The 26,673-nt window shown below is 42.5% G+C and overlaps 1 protein-coding gene across 3 annotated transcripts; it reads left to right on the top strand.

Moving 5' to 3' along the window:
• Positions 1-322: 322 nt before the first annotated feature.
• arid3a (AT-rich interactive domain 3A) lies at positions 323-25,761 on the top strand. Of its 3 annotated transcripts, none has more exons than XM_062450440.1 (9): positions 323-421; positions 8,006-8,702; positions 9,004-9,286; positions 18,282-18,354; positions 19,475-19,658; positions 19,904-20,145; positions 20,446-20,736; positions 21,770-21,859; positions 22,061-25,761. In XM_062450440.1, exons 2-9 carry the CDS (start codon positions 8,350-8,352, stop codon positions 22,204-22,206), a joined length of 1,662 nt encoding a protein of 553 aa, XP_062306424.1. In that variant the 5' UTR covers positions 323-421; positions 8,006-8,349; the 3' UTR covers positions 22,207-25,761. The 3 variants fall into 3 exon arrangements, with proteins under 3 accessions (XP_062306424.1, XP_062306425.1, XP_062306423.1); XM_062450441.1 differs by lacking the exon at positions 323-421 and adding an exon at positions 479-960 and having other exon boundaries at positions 20,449-20,736; XM_062450439.1 differs by lacking the exon at positions 323-421 and adding an exon at positions 480-960.
• The last annotated feature ends 912 nt before the right edge of the window (positions 25,762-26,673 follow it).

Genomic DNA, 26,673 nt, shown 5'->3' with positions numbered 1-26,673 from the left:
TGTAGCCTATGTACCTTAGCAAATTAAAATGTTAGAAGACGTGGAAGATCAAGTATGAGACGTGTTTTTCGATCAAAAAAAGTTCTGTAAAATGCATTTGTGATCATTTAAAGTTGACTTTATTAAATTAGTATAGTTAAGTAATTGAACAATTATATTTGACTGTGATAAAAAGGTTTTTGTAATTTCCGCTGACTATTATAACGGTTTAGAAATGACATAGGGATTTCTTCAAGTTACTGGCTAAAATGACAAAAAACATCATTATGACGAGACCGATCTTAGATCCTACTTCTTTTCCATTCCTTCATTAGATTGGTTCGCTTACTTTCCATTGCTTTTGTTAAGCACAGATAGACCACCCGCCTACATAGGGTTAAAGCGATCACAACCAAGGGGACGTGGCCAAAAACCGTAAATGGTATGTACAATACAAACGCTAAGGGACAATCTACTGTATATAGTTACAGTTCAGACGTAATGACCAAGTCGAGATGTGCAAGTTAGAGATAAATGTTTAGTATTTTAGAATAGGATAAATATGGCACGTTTAGTTCTCAGACACACTTAGATGTAACCTATTGGTAAAAGTCAGTTAGGATTGGTTCCTGTTAGTGACTTCACTATATTTGCATTGACCGACATTCCCTTTTTTATTGGGGTAGGTTGGCCCCTCTGATTCAGAGGTTAGGAATTTGCGTCTGATTGCTGTTTGTCAACCAATGATTTGACTCTGTGAGCACGCCTTAGACTACGCAAAGATACTATGTAACATCTGAATCGAGCCATACTCAGAAATCGAATTAATGTAGCAATTGTGTAGTATGAGCACCGCCCAATGAAATCGTTACATTTCTGAACAAAATCCGATCGATAAGCACCAGAACACCGTGGATCCAGTGGAAATCAGGAATGTTTCTTCCGGTTCCCAAGAGTGGTAAAACAAACGGAAGACATTTGGTAGGTTTTTTCCTATTTCTTATACCTTTGGTTTACCTAGAATAGATTAATATCACGATACGTTTACATTACGATTATTTTCTCAGTAAATATTGGTGGATATGTCAGTCAGGCTACATTATGTAAACTCTTCCTATAGGCTGCTTCAGTCGACCGTATGTGCTTGCAGGCTGTCCGTGATGAATTCACAATAGCTGTGTATGATCAACAGTTTTTCCCGTTTACATTTATTAACGAAAGCGCTCTCCTAGGTAGCATGGGTCTTCATGTAAATACGAATAGTTTCAGCCAGGGATGTGCAGAAGTTAACTTAAAATACAGTCAGATTTGTAAAATGATGTTTTTTCTGCGATGAGTGAACTCGAAGAAGGCTGTATTCTGTTTATTTGCTTGGCAAAGGAAATATAGGACCACTGCAAAAGTCGCAATCAGTTTGCATTTTGTGCTCATGTCTAACGCTCAACGTTTGAACCGTTTAACATAGTCTACCGTAAATAGACATACAGGCTTCTTGCGATTTACCAGACATTTCCGACGTTTTATGTAGTCGTACATTTTGAACGTAATATATTAAACAAGTAAAACTACTTTCATAGGCGGCGTCAAATAGGCTACGTAAATGGTTGTCTTCGTGACGATGGCGCCTACGAGGCCCTTCTGCTTTATAAATTGTTGATTAGCCAAAGGCCTATAATAGTCTACAAACACAATAGAGAAGACACAGGTTTTTGTCTGTCTTAATCTAAAGACTGCATCGTTTCTGTCTGGTGGAAGTTAAACACATTTACACACACAAACGTTTTGCATATTGGAACAGCCAAATAGGCAGCTAAACCCAATATTGCGCCATACCTCATGCAATAATCAGTTGGCTTTGAAATGCCAACAACATGATACAATTTATGTCGTTGCCTAAAGCTGTTTCGTTGTGTGACTAGATGTGAGACTGTCTCGCATCTAAAGCCATGTGTGCATAATCAAAGTTGGATAGAAAGTATTGTTTGTAACACCCCCCTGTGAACCAAAGCATGTAATTAGGTGAACACTTGTTCTGTGAATGTCACTGATAAACAGCAACAAGTCGCTCTTCTTTGTGTGTAAAGAATTTTACCTTTAACTATGTTACATAACATTCGTAAATGATTTTAATCACAGTTTGATTCACTTTCTTACCCTGTTCAGTCACTAACAAAAACCAAAAACTTTAGTTACGATGAACAGGATGTTATGCGGTTTGATGGTATGATAACTTTGCTAATGATGCTTGATAATCCAGTTTTTCATCTAAAATGCACAGAATCTCTTCACCTATCTACTGTATATACTATTTCCCTTAAAATGTTTCTTTCTTTAGACCATACTTATCTATGGACACTGGACAACATTTAAAGCCACAAAGTTGATGTGCCATTTACCGAACTCTGCATCCTATAAACTTGTAACATACATCCTAACATGAACGGATCCATCGGGGCCTCTGAGTAGGAGGGGTTGGCTTTGTGATTAGACATCTGTGGATTAGGAACGTATGGTTGGTGATCAAGTCCTGGTCTTAAAGGCCTTCGTTCCTTAATGAAGCCAGCCTAATGAATAACATGACTTGTCTGTGCCTTGTATTTGTTTCTCTCTCTTTTAAAGGTTGTTATTTTTTGTATGCAATTTAGCTACTGATGTTTGGAATGCACCCATGGTTCACTAATGTTTTTTTGTTTTGTGCTGTCTGAAGGGGAAATTGCAAAAACGGTAGTAAACGACAAACGTCTGGTTTGACACATCAAATAATTTAGGCAATTCATACGTTATGGGTAGTATTTTATAGAAAATCTGGAACGTTTTACTGTGAAAATGCTTGGTCCTATGCCCTTTTTAATGTGCAATTGGATTAGTCTCAGTTACAGTCTATATGAAGTGTAACTAAAAGCATATTTGTAGATGATAGAGTTAATTGGACAATTGAGCTTTTCATCATTATAATAAGATAATAATAAGACTTTATTTATATAGCACATTTAATACAAGAATTGCAGCTTAATGTGCTTTACATAAAATCAATAAAAACAATAAACAATAATAATAATCATTAATGCTCCCTATCAAACATCAACTCTGCAGTATCTTAGTTAATAGTGATTACCGTATTTTCCACACTATAGGGCGCTCTGGATTATAAGGCGCACTGTCAATGAATGGTCTATTTTCGATATTTTTTCATATATAAAGCGCATCGGACTATAAGGCGCATTCAGCGAAACAAAACAGTCAGATATGTCAGTCAGTCAAACTTTATTGAACGTGTTCACAATAACTCTCAACATTGTTCAAACGTTAATGAGCGTATTCACAATAACTCCCAACCTTAAAAAAAACAGTCTGATACCGCTAAATCGAACGTTAGCGTATTCACAATGTAATATTATGTTGAAGCACAGTATGTATTACTCCGCGACGCTCCTGACTACGGTAGCCGTAATGCTGCAAGCGGTACGGCTTTGTAGTTTACCAAAGTTGTACTAAAACATTTTGACAGAGTGCCGTGTACCACACAAAATCGCTTTGAGGTCAGTAAACACAACCAGAATTAATCCATATATAAAACGCTCCGGATTATAAGGCGCACTGTCGTTTTTTGTGAAAATGAAAGGCTTTTAAGTGCGCCTTTATAGTCCGGAAAATACGGTACATGATTTATTGGACTCTAAACTGGTTATTTGTTTTGAGGACAAATCTCTATTCATACAAGACAAGTCAAACAGGTTTGAGTCAGTTTTATCGGAGACAGTAATGCTGTTCAGGTGACAACTGGTTGTCTAGTTTAGCCTTATGTACTGGCACCAGTTATGTCAGATGATGTTAAATTAGTCTGTGGATAGTTCACACTATGGATAGCTTGAACATAGACTTTTCGCCTTGCGTTCAACAAGACCAACTGTCGACAAACGCCCAAAAGTTTTCATTTTATGGACGTCTATGATGTTATCTCACTTCCAGAATTTACTTCCTCTTAAAACATGAAAACGTGTCATAAATTGGCTTGTTGTCAGCTGTTCTGTTGCCAAAACCCACATTTCAAAGAGTCTTTTTGGCAGGCAGACCATTTCTGTGTTTTTCCTGCCAAAAAATGTGTGGGGAATCCCATCCGGCTGACTGTGACGTAGGTCGAACAGAGCATTGGGAAGGGTCTCACTATGGGTCGTGCCACGGTATCCACACCCCTAATAACCCTGCTATGGCCTGTATGTTTTGTGGACAACTGCTAGTCGATGTGTAGTGGCCAGCATGGATCCCCAAAGCTATCCTTGTATGTGTCTGCCTGGATACCAATGCACACTCAACACACGCGCATGTGTCCATCAAGGAGGTTTATTTGTGTTTTGATATTTACAGCCCTTGGCTTCAGTGTGCTCTGGAGGAGGAAGCTGGCAGCAAGCCCCCGGAATAAAAGTAGTCATGAAATAACTCAAATATTATTTTGCCTCTAGCTCCTGAATGAGTTGCATGCTATGCATGCATGTCATCAACATGGGTGCAGCCAACACACTGGTGTTCCATGTAAAACAATGACTAACATGAACACATTTGCACAAGGAGCATGTTATGTAGCCACATGCAGGTCTGTGATCCTCCTTGTTGAACATGTTTGTCTCCAATTTATGAACAACAGATTGTGGAAGATCACAATGACTTGACCTCCCCCACATCTTGAGAACAAACTAGTTTGTCAAGTTTTTATGATCCTGCATTTATGATTTGAAGTCCCCACCCTCTGGGTAACAGTATCAGATTCTATGGTGAGAACCGATTCAAACAGCCTTTACATGTACTGATGTCTAAAGGTTACCATGGAAGCTTATTTCTAACACGTTCCAACTGGCTAATGAATGAATAGAATGTTTTGATTGGTGACAGGTTTGAAGAGAGGGTATGTGTGTTTGTAGCGTTAGCCAAGCCCAACCCAATCCTGCCCAGGCGAGCCTAGCTTCTGTTTCAAGGATGAACATCAGAAATGTTCATTCTAACTAAATGCTTCCTCTTTGCATTCCATATATCTGATGGTTTCTGTATATTGCTGTGAGAATGAGTAAAATCCTGTAGGCCTTAATAATATTTGTCAATTTTACATGTTTTAATTTCACTGAAGGACTTGACATAATTCATAATGTCAAATCCACAATCCATGCCGGATTGCAGAAGACGTTGGTGGAAGGAGCGTGACCAGTCTGTGTGTGACAGTTCCTCAATGATGTGGCTGTTGGTGTTGTAGAGCTCAATGGAACCACTGTTGCTTGAATCCCTGCTAATACTGAGTGGAATGTGAGAAAATGCCACATAATACCATTGACCGACTATATATATATATATATATATATATATATATATATCTAAGAGAGGGGGGGACGGACAATGACAACTGTAAGGTTTAGATCCTATGTGAAATGGAAATGAGGAAATGACATGTGAGCAATATCGAGTTTGCCCAATTCGCACCCAGGCCAATGAAGAAACGTGCCAAATTTGTCCTTCTACTTTCCTAATAGCTCTGTAAGGCCTTCAGTTCAGCACATTTTGTTATAAGTCTTCATACTGCACATGGCAACCGTAAAGCAAAGCATGTTATACAGTAATATACTGTAATGGCACGCTCTGCTTTAGAATCAAGGCTGTGAAAGACTGTGTGTAGGCTGGGACAAAGGTCACAGATCAGTCTGTAATTGCAGACTACCATTGCCCAATTTTATATTTTAATAATGGGCTGGGCTGTTGATCAGAAAAACGTGTCAAATTCAGCTGCCTACTACTTTCTGCTTCTTTACCTTACGGTTTTTGCGCTATCAACTCATGTCTGCGTTCTACTTACAGGTAGTCAATGAACGTTCACAATCGAGTTGATAGATTTAATTGCGTTCTACATCCCGGGAGGTATGTTAAAAACCAGTTTATATTGGACTTCTGCAGACCCTGCATGTGAGGCTTTCTTTATCTCTCTGGAATTAGACCCTCTGCGCTTTTCCTTATCTCCCTGTTCTGTTTATTCAGACCGCGCAATCTTTTGCCCCCACTCCTGCCTCCCTCTGTGTGCCAGTAGGTAGGACACATTTAACCCGTTGGCTCCCCTCATCCTCCCCTTGTCCTTCCTATAGCCGTTCAACCGCCTGGTCTTTCTTGTGGCCTCCCTAGCTGCTTACCCCCTCATCCTCTGCTATTTCACCTCCTGCTAACCAAGGGCTCCAGGGCAAGTGGACAGCTGCTTGCATTTGCGTTTGAACTCAGAGAGGACTTTGTGGTGATAAAAGGTCACATTTAATATCGCTTTATTGAACTACCTGAGGTTGGTGCGCCCCGGTTGCTCAGCTGTCAAGGCTGAGGGAGTCAGGTGGCTGACCGGTTAGGGAATTGGGCTAGTAATCCGAAGGTTGCTGGTTCGATTCCCGGCCGTGCATAATGACGTTGTGTTCTTGGGCAAGGCACTTCACCCTACTTGCCTTGGGGGAATGTCCCTGTACTTACTGTAAGTTGCTCTGGATAAGAGTGTCTGCTAAATGACTAAATGTAATGTAAATGTCTAAATACTAAGGCCTCAACGCAGGGGACTGGGTTCAAATCCAGCCTGGGAAATTGTCTGCATGTCCTCCCCTATCTCTCTCTCCCTTACCTCTCTCTATCTCTCTATTACATTTCCTGTTTCTCTTCCCTGCATCAGTTAAGGTATACAGGAAAGCAGAAACTGCCCACAAAAAAACACCTGACATTGACATTTAGTGGGAATGGTTTGCTTGCCTCGCCGAGTTTGAAACCAGAGTTGCGTTGCATGTACAGTAACGACACACAGCACCCGGTCACCCCTGACAACATGCACTGGAATAAATGAACAAAAGAGATTAACAAATCTGTGTACCTTTTGTTCGTCCTTTTGCTTTGTCATAAAAACAGCATGCATGATTTGCTGCTCAGTTTTGTTCCATCAGTTATATAGCTGTGACTTGGAATGAGGTTCCCAAGATTACTTTTCAGTGCAACAAATTTAGGACGTTATATAAAAAGTTCACATAGGAGACACATTGGAGTTTCCCTTTGATACTCTTCGACATGTGCTTGACTCATTTGTCTCTTGTCATTGTTCCGAAAGATAAGAAGTTACTACAGTCACAAAGCAATAAAAAACTATCAAATAAGATAAAATGTTATTATCCTGTATGCTACTATTTTGGCCTGAAGGATTGCAGTGAGACAGCTGCCGCTGGTACTCAGTAGGTATGTGGTGTGAATAAGTACTAAATGTCTTTCTGACATCCTGATAAAACGAACATCTTGTTTTGTAGTGTACCCTGCAGACACAGAGACGTAATCAAAGGGACCTTTTTAAGATTTTGACTGTGCCATTTTTTTGACTGTCATTTAATTGAGACCAAGTGTAAATGTTCATGACTCTGTGAAGCGACATCCTTGATAATTCATCTTAATTTCTCTGTGTGCTATTGATTCTAGAACATTGTGTGCTATTGATTCTAGAACATCGTGTGTTATTGATTCTAGAACATCATGTGTATCTCTTATCTTTTGTCCTGACCCAGATATGACCCAATCCAAATGAAGACCTTTCCCCCTGCACTGTGGTGCACAGCTTAGAGTTTAATGCTAAGTCAGCTGATATCCATTTTACATAAAAGATACCAGGTGTACATTGTGCCAAACATGTCCAGCCCATGAAACCACTTTCTATGTCACTCATGTTTAGATTTGTTTTCTGGTGTCACCGTAATGTCACTATAAGGCCAAATGACACAACATGGAATCATGGAATTCCCCCCTTTTACATTTGTGTTCCTCTTGTTGCTGAATCATACTGTATCTCAGGGGTTTTGTCTCTGTTTCTGGGCTGATGGTTTCCCCTGAGTATCTTCTTCAAAAGCAGTTGAGATTCCTTTTTGGAGAAACGCGACCGATGCAAGATATCAGCCTCGGTGCTTTTTGTTTCAACACCATTTGTTTCCACCTGTCATAGAAACAGGCATAACACATTTTTGTTCTTTCTCTCTCTTCCCTTCAGGTCCTGGTAGAGCTGTCTTCATAAGAGAGGTCCACTCCTCGAGACAGGGACCCTTGTGTATGCGTGCTGTCCCCACTGGCTTTGACAGCTACGAAAGAGACCTCCCAGATAACCCATCAGACTGCCTCTGAGCGTCACTGTCACACCGTCCCCTCCTCCTTCCTCCCAAGGCTCCGCATCACCACCGCACTCTCCAGCAGGGTCCAACGGCCGCCCTCCCTCAGCATCCAGGACTAAGGAGGGCGCTGTCCCCCAACTGGCCCCCGACTGGTCCATCTTTGGGGGGGGGGGGGGAGAGGGGAAGGGAGGCGGCGGCTGACGGGCGCACCGCTTTCCCCCTGGAGATGAAGCTCCAAGCCGTGATGGAGAATCTGCACAGGCAGCAGCGGGCCAAGCTGCTGCTGGAGCTGGAGCAGCAGGCGGCCGCGGCGGCGGCGAGCCAGACGGCAGCGCGCGGCGCCACCACGGGGGGCGCCGACGAGCTCATGGGAAGCCCAGCCCCCGAGGCGGGGGAGCACGCGCAGATGGCGGCGCTGGCGGCCATGCGGGCGGTGGCGGCAGGGCTGCAGCGGGCGGCGGACAGCCCCATGTCGGAGCGCAGCAGCGGAGGGGAGGAGGAGGACGAGGAGGAGGATGAGGAGGAGGAAGGGGAGGAGCAGTACAAGGATATGATGGGGTCAGAGGAGGAGGAGCAGATGTGAGTGGGAGAGTTTTTGTTTACGTTTAAATGAGATCAAGTGGCATTCTAGACATTCGACTGTGTTCTGGGTGGGGCAGATAGGGTGGTGGTATTGGTAGTATAAGGTTGCCATCGCTGATTAGCATCTGGGTCTTGTTTGAAGTGTTTTCAGGCCATGTGCTTGGTCTACTGTACACAGTTTAGGACACACACCAACCAATTGATGAGGCAGAAACTGCTTTTGAGACTTCTCTCAAAGTTTCTGAGAGAGAACTTGCCATTAATATGCGTTCCATCTGCCTTTCCACTTCTTCCACAGCAAGCAAAAGTGGGACGAGGAGGATTTTGAGGGTGAGATGGAGGAGGACTACGATGACGACCTGGGCGAGGACAGCTTACCCACGGGGCGTGAAGCCGTGGCCCCTGGGAAAGGCATCCTCCTGCTGCCTCACCGCCAGCTCCGCCCCCACTCCCAGCTGCTGAAGGCCCGGCCCAGCCTGGAGCAGGAGCCCCGGGCGCCCATGCTCCACCCCCACGCCACACACAGCCAGCTGGGAGGGCAGGACCACGGAGACTGGACCTACGAAGAGCAGTTCAGACAGGTAGGAGGGAGGGAAATCATTGATATGCGTTTGTTTTAAAGTTGTTGTTTTTCCACTGACATTTTTTTTTCTTTTAAATTGAATATTTTAAATCACAGCTCAGCCATTCAGAAATATTCTGGAGTTTGTTTTCAATCATTTCAAACGACCAGCAGGCAGTCCTGCAAAATGCAGAGGCTAGTTGTTTACAAATACAAACAGGACATGAATTGCATTACACGTGAGATGTGAACCCATTAGGTTGTGTACTGAAACCATGTTGACATGTTTGTGAGCATTAGCAAGCATTACCACATTATTACGTTTACAGCTAGTTTGCATTTATTAGCTCTCTGGTACAGTTGGTTATGTGCCTATTAGCAAGAAGGAACAGGGTGAATATAACAAACATTCATGATAACGTTCGACAAAAGTACGTGAGACTTGCACAAAACCTATGGCTCATTTACATTTAGTCTTTTAGCAGACGCTGTTATCCAGAGCGACTTACAGTAAGTACAGGGACATTCCCCCGAGGCAAGTAGGGTGAAGTGCCTTGCCCAAGGACACAACGTCATTTGACACGGCCAGGAATCGAACCAGCAACCTTTGAATTACTAGCCCGATTCCCTAACCGCTCAGCCACCTGACTCCCTTATTTGGTAACAAAAGCAGAAAAAAATCCATATGCAAAACAGATGCATTTTGCAGGGTGGCCTCAGTAGATCTAGAATTCCTTAACTTGGTACTTGGAATCTATGATTTACCACTTGTCTCTTTTGTGCCAGTGTTTGTGGGAAACTTCTTATGTAACACTTCAGTTCCCAAGACTATATGTGACAGTTATATAATCAACAGAGGCAGGACCTTTTCTGTTAAGATAATGTTACGCAGTCCAACACTAAAAACTGTGCAAAGGCAGCTTTTACCTCAAGATAACTCGAGAAAAAAAAGTGTACATATGTATACATTTTGCATTGGTTTGAAGTTTTCAAACATTTCTGTTGATTTGATGTAATTAACTTACAGATCATTAGATATGCAATGTGAGCAGCAGGGGAAAAAATGGTCTCAGCAGAATGAGCTCCCTTGGGTGGAAGGGGTTAAAGACTGTACAGTTTATTTTAGGCAGGTGGGTGGAGACAGTTGGAATGGGCCTGAGGGAGAGTGATAATCTGACCATTCTAGATCCAGACCTCCGTCGAAAAGCTGCATGTCTCTATCAGTCTGTGTCAGTTAGCACGCCTCAAACTAAAATAGATCTTTGTATCGCCCAAACAGAGTTTCAGGTGACATTCATGCAATGACAAAGAGATGAACCTTGACTAATCTGGAGACACCACCTCATAATGTCTCGCTCCTTCTCTGCCAAAAGGTCTGACTAAATCCAGTGACCAGAGTCTATTTGGAAGTCTAATTACAATGTGTTTAATAATTAATACAAATTTGAAGGGAGAGCAGGCCAGTGTCTGACACGGCAATGGGGTTAAGGAAAAACAGTTATAGTCAAATAAGGATTCATCGTCCAAGATCAAATTATACCAGCTCAGAATTATTTTGCAATCGAAACTAATGTACTGCTGGTTGGCTGCCATTTGAACTGTGTTATTTCAGTTACACCCCCCCACCCCTCTCTCAGTTTTTATACCCACACACTTACCTCCTAATACTTTGACATGGCAAGACTCCTGTCAATGCTACTGTGAATTAGTCTCAAAAACACAACTGATCCAGTATTCTCTGTTTATAGTGCTGAGTGAAATCTGACAAGAATCTCAGAATGTAGTGCTTTAATCAAAGTATTCAAAAGACATTTAGCTTTTCTGTTGATGGTCTTTCAAGGTGGTACTTTAAACTGAGTCGTGTCGTGTACATGTGGCCTTGCATTTGTGACTGTATTATACAATGTACGACAGCAAGGGTCTGCGGTTAAGAACGTAAACATGGCACTGTTGGAAGTTGTGGCTCAAGTTGTGGTCTCTCCAAAAAACACGGTGTCCTCTAACACCCACACCACCCCCCCCCCTCTCTCTCTGCCAGATCCTTCTCATCCTCAGGTGAAAAAGCCCCAAAAAGCCAGAATGCCTTTGAAGTCTCCTTCTCCTTGTCGTGTCTCTTTCGGCCCTCTAGTTTAAATGCAGACAGCAGGGCAGATGGAGCCCAGATGGACAGTAAAGGAGGGATCTCTTTAAAAATTCATTGCACTCAGTATTATGAGGCTGAACGGAGGGGACTTGGCATTAAACATTGATTTGCACAAACACACACACACACAACAGGAGGGGGGTTGTAGGGCCGTTAGTGACCACAGGAAGTGAAGGGTGAACAGGAGCCAGAGGGGAGGGATACTTATTGGGATTGGTCTTCGGGCGTATTCTGCTGATGCAATTGTCCATTGAGCACATGCTCTTGTGGTTTTGCCCTAAGCTGTTTTATGAGGTGCATTGGCTAATGCAGACATGTCTATTATGTATTACTGAACTATTTCAGTCCTTCTTATTCTTATATTCATTTGACTTACACCACGGATGTTGTCTAGAAAATACTGATGGGATGTGTATAGTGAAAGGGGGTATGGACTGCGAAAGTCCGAAAACTGCTTATAGATTGCTCAAGGTCTCCCTAGTGAAGCAGCTGACCTAAGGCTTTGACTGCCTGAGACTATTAAGATAATTAGCTCACACACATGGTAATGCTGACTCTGCGCTCATTATCCGAGACTACATGAACCACAGTTGCAAGATTCTTAATAGGAGCTTGTAAAGAATAAATATGAATCTTTCACATCTGCAGCGACGTGTGACCAGGAATCCCAAGGGTGTGTTTGAGGGTCTTTTTATTTGACGAAAAAGAAAAGCCATTGTGATTGGAACTTGACATCACAGGATGACAAAAGGTCGATGACAAAAGAAGAAATGGCAAGGGCAGACCTTTTCAACTGTTCCCGCTGAGTCAAGGAGGAACAGAGGCATGGCCAACAGTGTGGGAGGCAAGAGGGAGAGGGGGAGAGAGAGGGAGATGGAGAGAGACAAGGAAAGAGAGAGAAGGGGGGGGAGAGACCCAAAAGGGGTTCCGCTTTGAACAGCAGCTAACTAGTACGTGTACAAGAAGAATGTTGGCTTTTGGCTGCAAAGCTCCACGCAGCGTTTTGGATAACATCCAGCTTTCAGTGTGGGGCTGATGTCAGAACTGTACAGCCAAGGGGATTCTGGAAATTGGCAGACACTCAATATGGGTTAGTTGGAAGCGGAGCAGCAGGAATGTAAACAAAGATTGCATAAAGGCTGAGGCCAGCATTTTTTCCTCACAGTGTTCCGTTCACATAGTCTTTCTCTCTTCTTTCTTTTTTATAAGACTCGGTTTCAGTTCAATCCATTTTTTCTGAGGACTTGATTCGTTTCTTAGTGATGTTGTTGTCATTGGACAGCTGATTGATTGTCCGGGGGGAGATTGAGAATGGATGTTTTTCTCTGTATGTCATGGATTGGAGGCTGTCATTGTGGCAGAATCTCAACATCTTTTCTTCTTAAGTGTGTGTGTGTGTGTGTTCTTATGAATATGTTTTTGTGTACTTGCCTCTCTTTGTTTTCCATGCCTCCTTTAATGGATGAAAGCCTGCAGTGTGGCCACAACACAAGGACAGAAATGTGATTACGCTGAATGACTTAGATGTCCACCAACATAGCATATGGATGTTGAAAGGGGCCATCGTGACAAAATGCCTCGTCTTACAAAGGACGTTCTTGTGTGCCTTTGCCTCCAACCATTTCTCATTGGGTTGTGAGTGTAAAAAGGGTTGTGTTCTTTGGTATGAAAGACATGGGGGCAAAAGGTCAGACTGCTAATTTTCATAATCTAAATTACTCCTCCGCCTTTTTGAAATATACCTCATATTGGTTGAATGGCATTACAAATGGCACAAAGGCATGCCGTGGCTGAATCCAATTAAAGAACAATGCAATCCAGATGAGTATATGAACCGATATATTGGATGGTGATCAGGAAACTTTTTTGGGGTCCCAAACCTATTGTTCAGGTTTTGGGTCAGGCCAGACCCTGCTGTCAGCTGCTTCAGGCAGGGGAGGTTTACTAGACTGAATACAGAACCCCTTCCAGCACCATTACGGAGATTCAAGCCTTTGTCCGCAAACTCCCAGGGGACAACTAAGAGACTGGCCAGCCACAAGGGAAGGACAAATCCGGGGTCACCAAAGGTTAAGTGTCGCCCATCTACCTATTGATCAGGCAAGGCCATCCACGCGTCCAAGACATCTCCATCACTAAGGAGCCACGATGAGATGGGGGAGGGGGGCATGAGGGGAGGGACTCTGGTGATGCTTAGAAGGTAGTCAGCCATTAGACTCGTCGCTACGGCAATCAATCTTTGTGATTAACGCTTCAAGAAGTGCCGCTGAGAGAGGGAGGGGAAAACGGGCGAGCAGCCTTGTTCGCCGGGACACGACATGTTTTCCTCTCTTTGTCTGTCCCAACTTTGGATCAAGCCCTGGGTTTCCTGTATCTCTGTCTCCCATCTCTGAGTGACATTCGAGACAACATTATCCCATCATCTGCCCTGGCGCTGAATAAATGCTTTCTTCCCTTTCTGTAAAGCCATTAGGTTCCAGAACTGGCTGCCCGGTTTTCTATTTGAGACTTGTTATATGTCCTCTGTGAAAATAAATCATGGCTACACCCACTTGCGTGAAGAAGAAAAAAAACATTCTCCCTAACTCTTTTTGGCATGTCTACATTTGATACGCCTCATTAACACCGTGGTTACCAGGACATGCCATCAGTACGTGATCCGTAGTCACTAACATAGACGTTACATGCTTCATAAGTTGGCGGCTATTTCTGATTCTTATCAAGGCCTACTAGGCTTCCCAGCAGCTGCTGTTGGACGGAATGTTTCACCAAATAGCATTCATACTGTTTTCATGTCATGCGTGTTGTCTTCAAGTTTTCACTCAATTTCCATGTCAGCAGTAGATATATTCAGCTGAAGAAACACATTAAATCATTGGAGAGAGGAGAGAGGCTGTCAATAATCTTTCGCCCCAGAGGTAGGCATCAAGTTGTCACATAGGAAAAACTTAAAAACCTCCTGTCATCAGCTATCATGCGTCCTTAAAGCTTCAGAATGTATCTGATACAAAATGTGTTCGCTTAAAATAGGCCCTATAGTTTGTAAATGTTTCTCTCCTACAAATCCTGATAGTGCCCCAACCTCCCTGTTCATTTGGGTGGATCTTTAGGAATTCAGACAGGATTACGATGTGTTTGAGCATGTTTGTCCTGCCTAGCTCATTTAACCAGTTTTGTTTCCATGCAAATGTATAGTTTCTATACATTGGCATTCCTCTTTCAGACTAGACATGTTAGAGAAATCGTGTTAGGATAGATGGAACAGATTGAGCGTGTGTGTGAGAGAGAGTGAGAGAGTGAGAGAATGAGAGAGTGAGACAGAGTGAGACAGAGAGAGACAGAGTGAGACAGAGTGAGACAGAGTGAGACAGAGTGAGACAGAGTGAGACAGAGAGAGACAGAGAGAGACAGAGAGAGACAGAGAGAGACATGTATTTACATACACATTTGAGACAGGAAGACCCAGTCTGGGTGCTAAATAGCTAACTGAAATTGTCATGGTGTTAACCCTTTGAATCCTCACGTATGTGACATAAAAGACAGAGAGGGCCAAGGGGAAAGAGAAATGTAACTTACATTTCAGGTCTCATTGAACGTTAAGTGAAGAAAGGGGTAGCTGGACAAGAAATTAATGTGCTGCTCATACACCTTCACTTCTGAACTGGTAGTATACTGAGCTAAATCTGTCCTTTCGATACAAAAAAGGAAACGCACATTGGAGATGGCAGTAGGATGATATGCTCAGTGTGACTAATCACCTAATAGCCCTGAAACTAAATATCCTAGTACGTGAGGCCTAGTACGTGACACAGGCCTAGTAAGGTGGGGTCTGTTCTTTGTAAAACTGGTTTGAAAATGACAGGCTAAGGTTGGCTTTGCTTCTATTTTCTTTTGCCATGAAAGTAAGATTGTAACAGTGTAACAGGAACACAATAATTACACAAACTGTTTTTGGTCACTCTTGGTTTCCTTTAAAATAGTGTGGAAAGACAGCAGACTTTTATGGTCCTCAAACTGAAACAATGAATACACTATTTGGTTGAATATGATCATGTGCCCCTTGTTCACAAACGTCACATCTAGAAGTCTCTGCACACTGCTGAAGTCTAGCTTCTTGTGCTCTGCTACCCCTCCCCCTTCTGACCTTACGCTCCCTTCCCCCACTCCCTCCTATGGCTCGGATGAGAGTGTGTATATGCATGTGCCCTACATGTTTACTTGAAGGCATGTGCAAATGCGCGGCATGTGGACTTACTTGGAGTGTGTGCATGCGTGCTCGTGTATGTTATTTCCTGCATGTGTGTGTGCGCGCATTCGTGTGCGGGTGCCTGAAATGATTGACAGGTGTGAAGGACGGTGAAGTGTTTAAGACGTAGCGTCTCATGTGGCGCATCAGCTCGATGGGGTTCCCCTCTCGATGTCCATATCGGGATAAGGTTCAATAGCGAGGCCCAATTATGCGCTACAGGACACTTGTTGCAAGGTGCTAGCATGATTTGTATTAAGTGGTGTCCTTTTCCCCCTAATATCTTTGAGGAGCTGAAACTACCCATGTTATTTTCATCCCTCTGAGGTCAGAAAAATGGCCCGAACGTTGGTTACTTGTTTTCTCTCATATGTCGTCCTTGTTTTTCATATTGGTAGACGTTTCAACAGACCACCCTCATTGATTTAGAATGTGCAGAAATTAGCCCTCGCTAGCTATTTCTGCTACGTCGGTCCTGTTTACACTGCAGAGACTTGAGAATTTTTACACAGTGAAGTCGCTGATGGTTTTTGTGTTGTTTGCCATCCTTGCATTGCAAAATTCTGGGTGGATCAGAGGAGGCAGGAAGCTTCGCAAACGAACACAAACTCCCTGGTGCCAGAGAACAGAATAGATAGCACTTCACTCAACAAAAGAGGGGGGGGGGGGGGGGGGGGAGAGAGGTCTGCTTGGCTGTAGTCGACGCACGGCCCTTTGTAGTATCATCTAACCTTTCGGGAGAGGAGACTAAATAACCCTCACCTACGCTTCCACTCCTCCGTGACCCAGCTTTTTGGCGTACTGGTTTTGAAAAGAAAAGAAAAAACTCAATTTGAGGAGACGCCCCTATATCAGTGTGTGTGCTATAGATTTGACTTGATCTGAAAACGCATAGCCATTACAGCCACACCCGTCCCAACCTAGATAAACAGATGTGATCTGCTGGTGTTATGCTGTGAGGGGGTTGAGTGGGTCATGTGTACATGAACACTGTGTGTGTGTGTGTGTGTGTGTGAGTTGGGGGGGGGGGGGGCAGGGGTGCTCTATAAAGAGTTCCTGGGAAAGGATGCAGCTGGATCCAGTAATAAGAGAGACTGGGGGCCCCTGCATGGGGCGTAATGGGACCCGATTGGTTGGCACCTCCTATATAATGTTAAATGTTAGAAATCCTAACTGTTCTAGGCCCTGTGTACACTGCTTAGTAAACAAGGTGCTTGTCAGGTTTTTTTCTGTCATGTGCCAAGTGGTTGCTGGTGTTTACTTCTAATACCTTGTGACTCTCCTCAGTTGTCTTGTTCACTCTCACCAGTAACACTGGCCACTCTTGTTCTCACCTAGCTATTATACTATTGACGGCACGTTTAGTGTTTATGATGTTCCATCAGAACCAGAGGGAACTCGTGTTTTGTAATTTGCGGTTTGTTCTTTTGTTATCTCCATTTGTCCAGACAGGTCCTTCGTCATCGTGATTATCTGTTAGGGGGGCCTGGGTATCAGGGGGTGTTACAACTCTAGGATAGCCACAGCAAAAGGAGGGAGGCGACTCGTTGAATTCCAAGAAATAGGACAGGAAGAATGCAGTGGAGACGATCGTTTTTGATTGGCTGGGAGGAGAAGGGAAATCCTGATAGCTGTGGAGTGATTCAGGCAGAGTCAGGGAGATCCATAAAAAAACTTTGTGTGTGGGCAGGGTGAGGTGTGTGTGTGTGTGTGTGTGTGTGTGTCGTTAGGGTGTGTGTGTGTGTGTGTGGGCAGGGGGTGGCGTAGGGATGTGTCTGTTTGAGAAGCAGAGAGGGAGAGAGACTGAGAGGAGCCATTTCCAAGATTTATGGTGCAGCACTCCTCGAAATGCATGCATCCTGTAATTAAGACTCGACTTGCCTCCAGCCCCTACATTACCGCCCCTCCCCCGCCCTGTGATCCAGCCCCCCATCTCTGATAATAAGATCTTAGGGCAGCTCGGTGTCACTAATGAGCGCTAAACACCACAAAGAAAAGGGTCTGTTTGTGGTTACCGCAAGGAAAAAGTACTTTTACAGGACTAGTGTAGAGTTGGGTAGAAAATGTATCTTTGTCTATGTTGGAATCTTATTGTTCTCAGTGATATCCCCTTGCGTGTGTCTAAGGGAATGTAAGGCGTGTGTCTGTGTGGGTTAGCAGTTGAAACAAAAAAACAATGTTCTTCTCTAGTTAGTTAAAATGATGCATAGTCCATCGAACCACTGGCTAACTATATTCCTCTACCAAGAATTGGTCGTTGTAGTATCTTCTACAGGGAACAAGACTAGCCTCCCACTATTTATATGGGGGTGCTCTCTACTTTTACTGTTAACTTTCACTGAACTTTCTGGAACCCTCAGCCCCAATAGCAGCTGGCCCACATCAGGTTCTCATCAGGCGGCCTCCTCCGTTTGATGGCTGAGGCACTCTCTCCTCTCCATTTTTGGGGGGCAATAATGACTCAACCTCTCCTGGCAATCTGCTTCCAGCTGTAACCACCTTTATCATTTTCTTTCACTCTCTCTCACTCTCCCGTCACTCTTTCTTTCTCTCTTTTTGACTCTCTCTCTCTTTCTTTTTTTCCATCCCCCTCCCCCTCCCCCACTTCCCCTCTGCTCCACACAGCTTTATGAACTGGATGGAGTTCCGAAGAGAAAAGAGTTTCTGGACGACCTGTTCAGCTTCATGCAGAAGAGAGGTAAGTTGGTGTATGTGTGTGGATGCACACTCCCCCCCCCCCCCCATGGCTCATGTCTCAAAGCAAGACTCATAGAGATGACTCTGCTAAATGGAAGACTGGCTTTGATAGTAAGTTGCACAGACCCCCCCCCCCCTTTCTCTCTCTCTCTCTCTCTCTCTCTCTCTGCCACCTGCTCCTCCCCCCTTCCCCTGACATATGAAACACCACTCTCATATTACAGATAGATGTGTGGATCTTCATGTATTTTATTCATTATGGCGTGCCTGCTCGACCCACATCGTAGGGCTAAATCTAATGCTGGCATTTGTTGATGGGATTGGATTCATATTCACACCTGTTTCCATTTACTTTGCTCGTATGTGTCTCATGTCGTACCACTGAAACAGCTTGCACCTCGAAATAAATTAGAAGTTGACATATTAAATCATTGTTTTTTTAAAGGATCGTTTTAAAAGCAACAAATGGAAGAGACATTCCTCTCGCAAAATGAAGCCAGCATGCATTCCTTGGGTTGCGTAATGCCCTATGTTGACTACATGTAGAAAATCCTGTGTATGATGTTTACAGTATGTCAGTTATCCTACCGATGTATGGGCGGGTCTGCCCAGCATCGTGGAAGGATACGAGAGTGCCCTCTGGTGTCAAGATGGGGAACTGATTAGAAATATAAGAGCACTGGTTTTCAGACGTCAACTAAGAACCCTTGTGGCTTCAGTGAGATATTTTGCTTAATGACTACCTTATGTTACGTCTAGTTTAAACGTCTTGTTTGTTTCAGTTTCCAAGCACACCGAGTCGCGAGTTCTGTTTCCATCTACACTCTTTAAATATTGTGATGGGAAATGGCATGTGCCGTGTCCATGCTGTGTTTTTGCTCAAGGTTTCCTGCCCCAAAAAGTTTACACTTTTCTGGGGCGCCCCCGTAGCTCACCAGATAAATGCATGTTGGCTGAGGCCCGGGTTTGAATCCGGCCTTGGCTCTTTGCTATACCTTCCCCCTCCGTCTCTCCCTGCCTTTCCTGTCGCACTTCACTTAAAAACTGTTCCAGTAAAGCAAAATGCCAAAAATATATCAGAAAGAAAAATGCTTACACTTTTCTCTGCCTGCTCCCTGTAGGAACGCCTGTGAACCGGATCCCCATCATGGCCAAGCAGGTGCTGGACCTGTACATGCTCTACCAGCTGGTGACGGAGAAGGGAGGCCTGGTGGAGGTCATCAACAAGAAGCTGTGGAGGGAGATCACCAAGGGCCTGAACCTGCCCACCTCCATCACCAGCGCAGCCTTCACCCTCAGAACACAGTAAGTCACCACCCTTGGCCCCCTCAAGACAACTCATTTTAAACAAAGTTTTCTCCAGTGCAAAACTAGGGTATGATTCAAACTGGGCCTCCAATACAACACCTTTAAAAAAGCTAGTTTGGGATCCAGAATACAATACAACTGAGTCCGGATACAAACACACCGTCTTCGTTCCCATGGCGAGGTCTAGTTGCACACTCCTATTTCTCCGTACGAAACATCTGACCGAAGTGTGGCCCTCGCAGATACATGAAGTACCTGTACCCTTACGAATGTGACAAGAGGGGCCTGAGCAACCCAAACGAGCTCCAAGCAGCCATCGACAGCAACAGACGGGAGGGCCGAAGACAGAGCTTCGGAAGCTCGCTCTTCACCTACTCCCCCAACGGAACTCCCACCATGCTGTCCTCGCCTAAGCTCTCTATGCAGGGCATGGGCATGGGCACCAACGGAGCCTCGCTCACCCCCACCCAGAAAATCAAGAAAGGTGAAAAAATGGGCTAGATGGTTTGTTGCTGTATTGTTGTATTATTGACACTACACTGCTGCCACTGTAATTCTGTTGTTTTGAAATTGTATCAAGGTCAGCAAACACAAATGTTTAACAAATTATATCCATATAATATATAGCCTCCGTCCTTTCAAGAAATGTATTAGGTTTGCACTCACATACCACATGTAAATACCAAAAGGATAGAAAGATCAATGTGACATAAAGCCATCCCATCCAGAGTCTCATCTGTAATACACTTTTTTTTTTTTTTCCTTCGCCCCTCCCTACACCCAGAAGAGGACAGTGGGCTGACCCACGGGGCCGGTATGGGCCGCATGCCCGCCGGAGCGATGGCAGGCCACTCAATGGCGGCGGCCCAGGCTGCTGCAGCTGCCCAGGCGACCATGGCAGCCCAGGTGGCGGCTCTGGAGCACCTGAGGGATAAGCTGGAGGCAGGAGAACCCCCTGAGAAGAAGATGGCCCTGGGGGCCGAGGAACACCAGAGGCTGCTGCAGAGGGCCTTGCAGCACAACCTGCTGGCCATGACTGCCCAGATGCCCATGAACATCCGCATCAACAACCAAGGTACAGGGAGGGAGACTGTGGACTAGACTTTTTTTCTTCTTTTTTTTGTTTTTTGTTTTAGTAAGATGGCAGAAAGCAGGGTCATATGTTTGTTTTAAATGTGGGTGTGTGGCAGCTTTTTTAAATGACTGAGAATGTGCCCGTTTCATATCATTTTCTTAGTAGAAAGTGTGGGTGGGACATGTACACTCTGACAACTACTCCCATGGTAGAAAGCTTCTTCTTTTGGGGGGAATGGGGTTGGTGTCAGTTTTGTTCACATGTAACACAACCTGTGTATAGGTTACGACTGTAAGGGATTTTACGTGGGAAGTTTTTTTTTTTTAAGGGTTTAATTTAAAGTAGCTACTGTGAAATCACTGAATACAGTATCATTTCCTACCACACATTTTGCATACACTGCACATTCAAGAATATGGCATTTTTTGTGTGCGGGAAAACCCCAAGTTTATAGAATCAATGTCGTCTTAGTATCAGTGGAAAACCTCATAAAGTACTGAAGGAAATTACATGTTTCATTTATAGTTTTTGTGTGGATGAGATGGAAAGGAGACCTAGCGTTTGTTTGTTTTTCTGTACATTATTTGACCTAAAGAATTATTGGGGTCCTCATGTGAGGCTCCATAAACAACCATAGATTTGTTTATGTGAAGTTGTTTAGCTAGTGTGTTCGTGGAGCTTGTTGAAGAAGACCATGAATGTATATATGTGGGCAAGGACAAATATACATTGTGTGTGAGACTAGTTCATAAAAAATCATTTGATGTGAAATTATTGTTGATGTTTAAGGTAGTTGGTACAGCAGATGGTTCACAGGTCAGTTTGAGAAATTAATTTGATGTGAACAGTATCTCAAACTGCCCAGTAAAGTTCTATTACATGTTTAACTTTTAATACAGAGTAGTTGGCCCTGCACCAATGCTAATCCAGTACATGTACATCTGTATGATAAAACAAAAAAACTCTTCCTCTCCTGATATTTATGGCAGTTTACTAGTGTTCTCTGGATCTGATGCTAAATGTCCCTTTACAGATGGCAGACAGGACTCAGCCCTCAACCTCACAACGAACGGAATGAGCAGCATCAGCATGTCAGTGGAACTCAATGGAGTAGTCTACGCTGGTGAGTCCCCCCTGTCACATGACGAGTCAGGAAGTAACTGCATTAACAGACCAGGTGTTTTCGTAAGCTGATGTTGAGCGTTATCATCAATATGTTTACACTGCTAACAGTGGATATTTATATTTGTTACGGAAACTAAACACTTGAACTGTTAACAAGACTCAGGTCCTTCACGCTTTTCCGTCTGTTTGTCTTCTGTAGGTGTGCTTTTTGCTCAGGCAGCAGGGGCAGCCTCGACAGGCCCCTCAGGATCATCCAGTAACAACAAAGCTCCTAGCGGGCGCAGTGGACCTCAGCCAGTCCCCCACACACCTACCTCATCCACCTCCAACAACCCATCGTCTTAACAACCCTAGACCCTTAACCTTTTTGATGCTAACTAAAGCCAAAATCCAACCTCATTTTCTACATAGCCTATGCCAAAAGAAGGAGAATACATGCAGAAGTGACTAACTGAAACTCAGACCACTTGAAGTAAACTATCTCAGGTTCTCTCACCAAACCTTCCCTTATCCGTTCAGTTTAGCCAAAATGAGTTTGAAAACCCCAACAAAGAGCCAGTATATGATAAATATATGCACAGCCTGTGAATAATGTATTTCTACATCAATGTACAAATTATCAGAGAACAAAAGATAAATACTTAACAGGAATGGTAATACACTGTTTACACGTAAACACAGCTACTGACTGACAATGAAGCTTCTTCTCAAGAAGAAAACGTTTTTCTTTTCTTTTTTTACAGTGACATTATCATTATTGTTATTCTCATCATTATCTTCACAATCACCACTAACATCCTTACTGTATAAAAAATATATTTAGGATTCTATAAAGAGAATTAATTAATATCTTTATTTGATAAGAAACAACATATACTTTAAATCTTTACTTAAGGGCATAATATAACAAAGTACCACTGTGACCTCAAACGCAGTCAAAACAGTCTTGGCAGTGATCCTTTTTAGGGGTTGTACTGTACCTTGAGCACAGGTATTTGTTTTGTCAAATGACCCCTAAAGACTTATGAACTTCATTGATGTATGTTGGTAAGCATCCTTTATGCTCATAGGCCTAATATTTGTGTGTTTTGTAGTTTTTTCTCAGGTGTCTTCAAACTTGCAATGAAACAATCACTGTATTTCTCACATCTCTAGTTTTCTGCAAGTGTTTGTTTTACTCAGGAAACATTTGTTACGTGTCACCCCCTGTTCTCAATATTGAGTTGGAGCTTCTTCTTCTTTTTTTATAACTCTGTTCTTTTTCCTGGCAAATGTAGCAGAAGTAGACTTAAGAGATGGGTTGGGGCATCTTGGTTCTTCAATGGATGCTGCTTCTTTCCGTTCTCACTGCTATCAGACAAGGTTGATTACTTGGGGCCCTTCAAAGGGTATTGGGACAAATGTAGAGTATATAACCTGGAATTAGTCAATGTTACAGAGTGGAACAAGTTATAATTTTTCTTAATTGTATCAACATACTTTCTATGAGATGATGCATGAATCCTATGAAACACGCTAACTTGCTTGCCTGGTTTTCTTTTGTCAGACCCAAGTTCTTATAGATTTATATCATCATCTGCAGTCTGGACAGGGTCGACTTGACCAGTTTGGATTGAGGAGATTATAGATAACCAATCTGACAAGCCTTTACATTGACCTTTTTCTATGTTCCATAGCGATGCAGGAAACAATCATGCTTCCTGGAAGCTTTGAGGCCTTAAAGATTTACCCATCTTTCTAACAAGAATGTGTATCTCATCAAATATATATATATATATAGACCCTGACTTGACTCAAAATAATTTTACACAATGAGTATGACAGCAGTAGTTATTGTGTAAACCTCACTGTATTAACAATCATGATGTGCTTGGGTGTAACTCTGCCTTTTACGTTTCTGATCTGTGATGAAACAATGCTTCATGTATGTCTCCTCTCTCGTCTCGCCGTCTTTTTTCTTTGTTGTTTTATTACGGGAGCATCACTGCTCTGCTGTTAGGTAATAATTCTCATGTCATTTTGTTCTTCACATATTTTCTGGTTTATCAAAAATGTACACACACACACACACACACGAGCCGGTAATAAAACATATATATATTATGTCAAAGATAACAAAAAGATAGCAAAAATAGTGAAAAGCCACTAAGCCTTTTAAGAATTAATCTATATTATTCAATGTCTATGTTCTCATTGTGCATTGTCAATCAGCCAGCACAGTTGGGTTGCAAACATTTGTACATATCTATTACAGTTGATACAATAGAGACTCGTGATGCTCAATACATTTTGTAAACAAGAGGGAATGGAAAAAAAAGAGGCTTTTATGTGAAGGGAAAGGAATAGATCCCCTTGTGGGACATGTGTAAAATAATTACTTCTTCCAGAGCTTTCAACTACTGAAAAATCCATATTGTCAGCAGTGGGCCTGGGAAAACGTACAATTCTAAAGCTAGATTTAAAGTAAAGTAACACCTATGTACAGTAATGCTTGCCTGTACATTTTTTACTTAATTAGCTACACACAATCATCCTTTTGCCCCAACCGTCATGAATTGTACAAATATTTTTTATTGGAGTACGTCAGGGAGTCTATTATTGTCATGACGAATGGCCGAAAGTAAAATAGACGTATGTTTAATGTGCGCTACAGCTGAAGGGATGGGGGTGGAATTAAACCCAATCAATCCTGATCAATAGGTCAGAGCTGCTTTTTTAGATTGGTCCCTGTGACCTCCCTGTCCCTTAGGCTACGTCAATGCACCCAGCTTTAAGTTTAAAACATATCCATTGATTTGCAGCACTCATATTTTACATTTGAACCACATCGGTACTCAAACTATAACATTTTACATTTATCCATGGGGTTTATCATTCAGTGATTTTGTATTTAGCATCCTCAGGGAAGGTTGATTTTGACCTTGTGGTAGTGACAATCAGAGGGATGTTACAGCACGGTTTACCTCATGGACGGATCTCCAGCTGATTTATTTCACCTGAATGAAGCCTCTCTCTACCTCAATGAGATGTGTTTTAAAATACCATCACACAATATCACTATTAAGTTATATTAAGATAATATATGCTGGTGTTTGTTAAACCCGCTCTTTATTGACCGAAATGGCAAAGATTGTGTTCAGCATTGACAAATTATCTGAGATGGTGTGAAGAATAAATAATTGTAGACAATTGGATGATATCTCAAATCTGTCCATAATCATTCTTCATAGTCAGTTTAGATTGTTTTTGAAACATGCAGTAGAAACCAGAGAAGCCTTTTTTATGAAGTGTTTGAGATGTAGGGAAGATTAAGTGGTGCTGCCACCTGGTGGATTGGTTACAATCACACATTTGTTATTCTGTCTAAACCCTACATCTTCTATCTGGGTTGCCTCCAGAATCCTTTGACTTCAACATGGCATCTTAATGGGCCTGCTTTTATTTAATTGAACCCTTACATATTTAATTTGCCTATTGCAATTCACGTAAGGCAATCTACTTATTATTGAAGTTGTATGCTTTTTCATTTCATACCCTTTACATTATTCCTATATCTTCTCTTCTTGAAATGTACGCCTTAAAACATGAAACTAACCTTGCAGTAGGTTAAAGCAAGTGGCATGTTGTATACTGCAGGGATGACCACAGCATGTGAAGATGAAATTAAGACCATTGTCGACTAAACAATTATTTGACAAGATGCCTTATGCTGTGACAATTGTTTGAATTAACTTGTATATAGAACTAAACATTATGCTTCAAAAAATACTTGATGGCTTTAGATTGTCATACCTATATACCATTGTGTTGTAGTTATTTCTTCATGATATGCTGTGCAACCCTAGTCACAAGAGATTACATTTAAAAAGGAAGGTATACATGATGATGATGATGATGGTTGTGATTAAAGATGGTGGTGATGATGATAATTATGATCATGATAATTTGGGGAATGCTCATTTGACATACCAGCCCTGGTGTGGCTGACTTGTTTTAAATGTTCTTAGAAAAAAAAACAATTTTAATGAGGCTTCTGTCTTCTCAGGAAAATATACTTCTACCTCCAGTTTTACAGATGCATTTATGCTAGGCTAAAGTTACAGTTTAGTGTGTGCACACAGGGAAGTTCTCTCTTCCTCTTTCTCTCTCTTTCTCTCCTTTTCTCTCATTATTGGTGTGTTACAGGTTATTTGTCATGTAGCACTTTGTTTTTAACAGGTTATACTCCGGTAACAAACTGCCACAGGTCTACACATAGTTTCTAAGATAGATATAGTATAATAAGATACAGGCACAAGTATTTTACAGTCTGTATATGTGTTAATTTCTAATTTTATATGACATTTTAATTTCACTAAATGGGATGTTTCGTAGAATACGGAAGGAAACAGTGAAGTGGAAATGTGGCATGTTGTAACGATCATTTATTAGCAAGGTGTAATGACCCTATTAATGATTGACAACAAGCATTTTAGAATGTGAGATCTATTATTTTAAGACTTTCTGTGGGGTGAAGAATGTGTCTTGCCTATTTACTCAGTATGTGTTTGCGTGAGTTCCTTTATTTTGAATTTAAAATAAATATAATCTTTTCCTAAAATGTAAACTGAGGTGTTAGTGCTATTCTTTCAAACAAAATATCATAAAGAACTGAACTTATTACCACACATAGCCAATGGATGTGACTTGACTAAATACATTTTGGACGTTTAAAATGTAACGTTGTCCCGATAAATGTATCATCGACAACAAATAAATGTTCAAAACTGGGACAAACACTATGTTGGAAATCAACTCTACACCACTTAACTC

Source organism: Osmerus eperlanus, chromosome 24, assembly GCF_963692335.1.
Source record: "Osmerus eperlanus chromosome 24, fOsmEpe2.1, whole genome shotgun sequence".
In the NCBI taxonomy this organism is placed as follows: Eukaryota; Metazoa; Chordata; class Actinopteri; order Osmeriformes; family Osmeridae; genus Osmerus; species Osmerus eperlanus.
This window is presented reverse-complemented; position numbering and strand designations above follow the sequence as displayed.

Bases quoted from the DNA above. Each gene is read 5' to 3' on its own strand.
- arid3a (XM_062450440.1), top strand. From the start codon at position 8,350: ATGAAGCTCCAAGCCGTGATGGAGAATCTGCACAGGCAGCAGCGGGCC. The intron at 19,659-19,903 runs GTAAGTCACCAC...TGGCCCTCGCAG, and splicing joins GCCTTCACCCTCAGAACACA to ATACATGAAGTACCTGTACC. The intron at 20,737-21,769 runs GTACAGGGAGGG...GTCCCTTTACAG, and splicing joins CATCCGCATCAACAACCAAG to ATGGCAGACAGGACTCAGCC.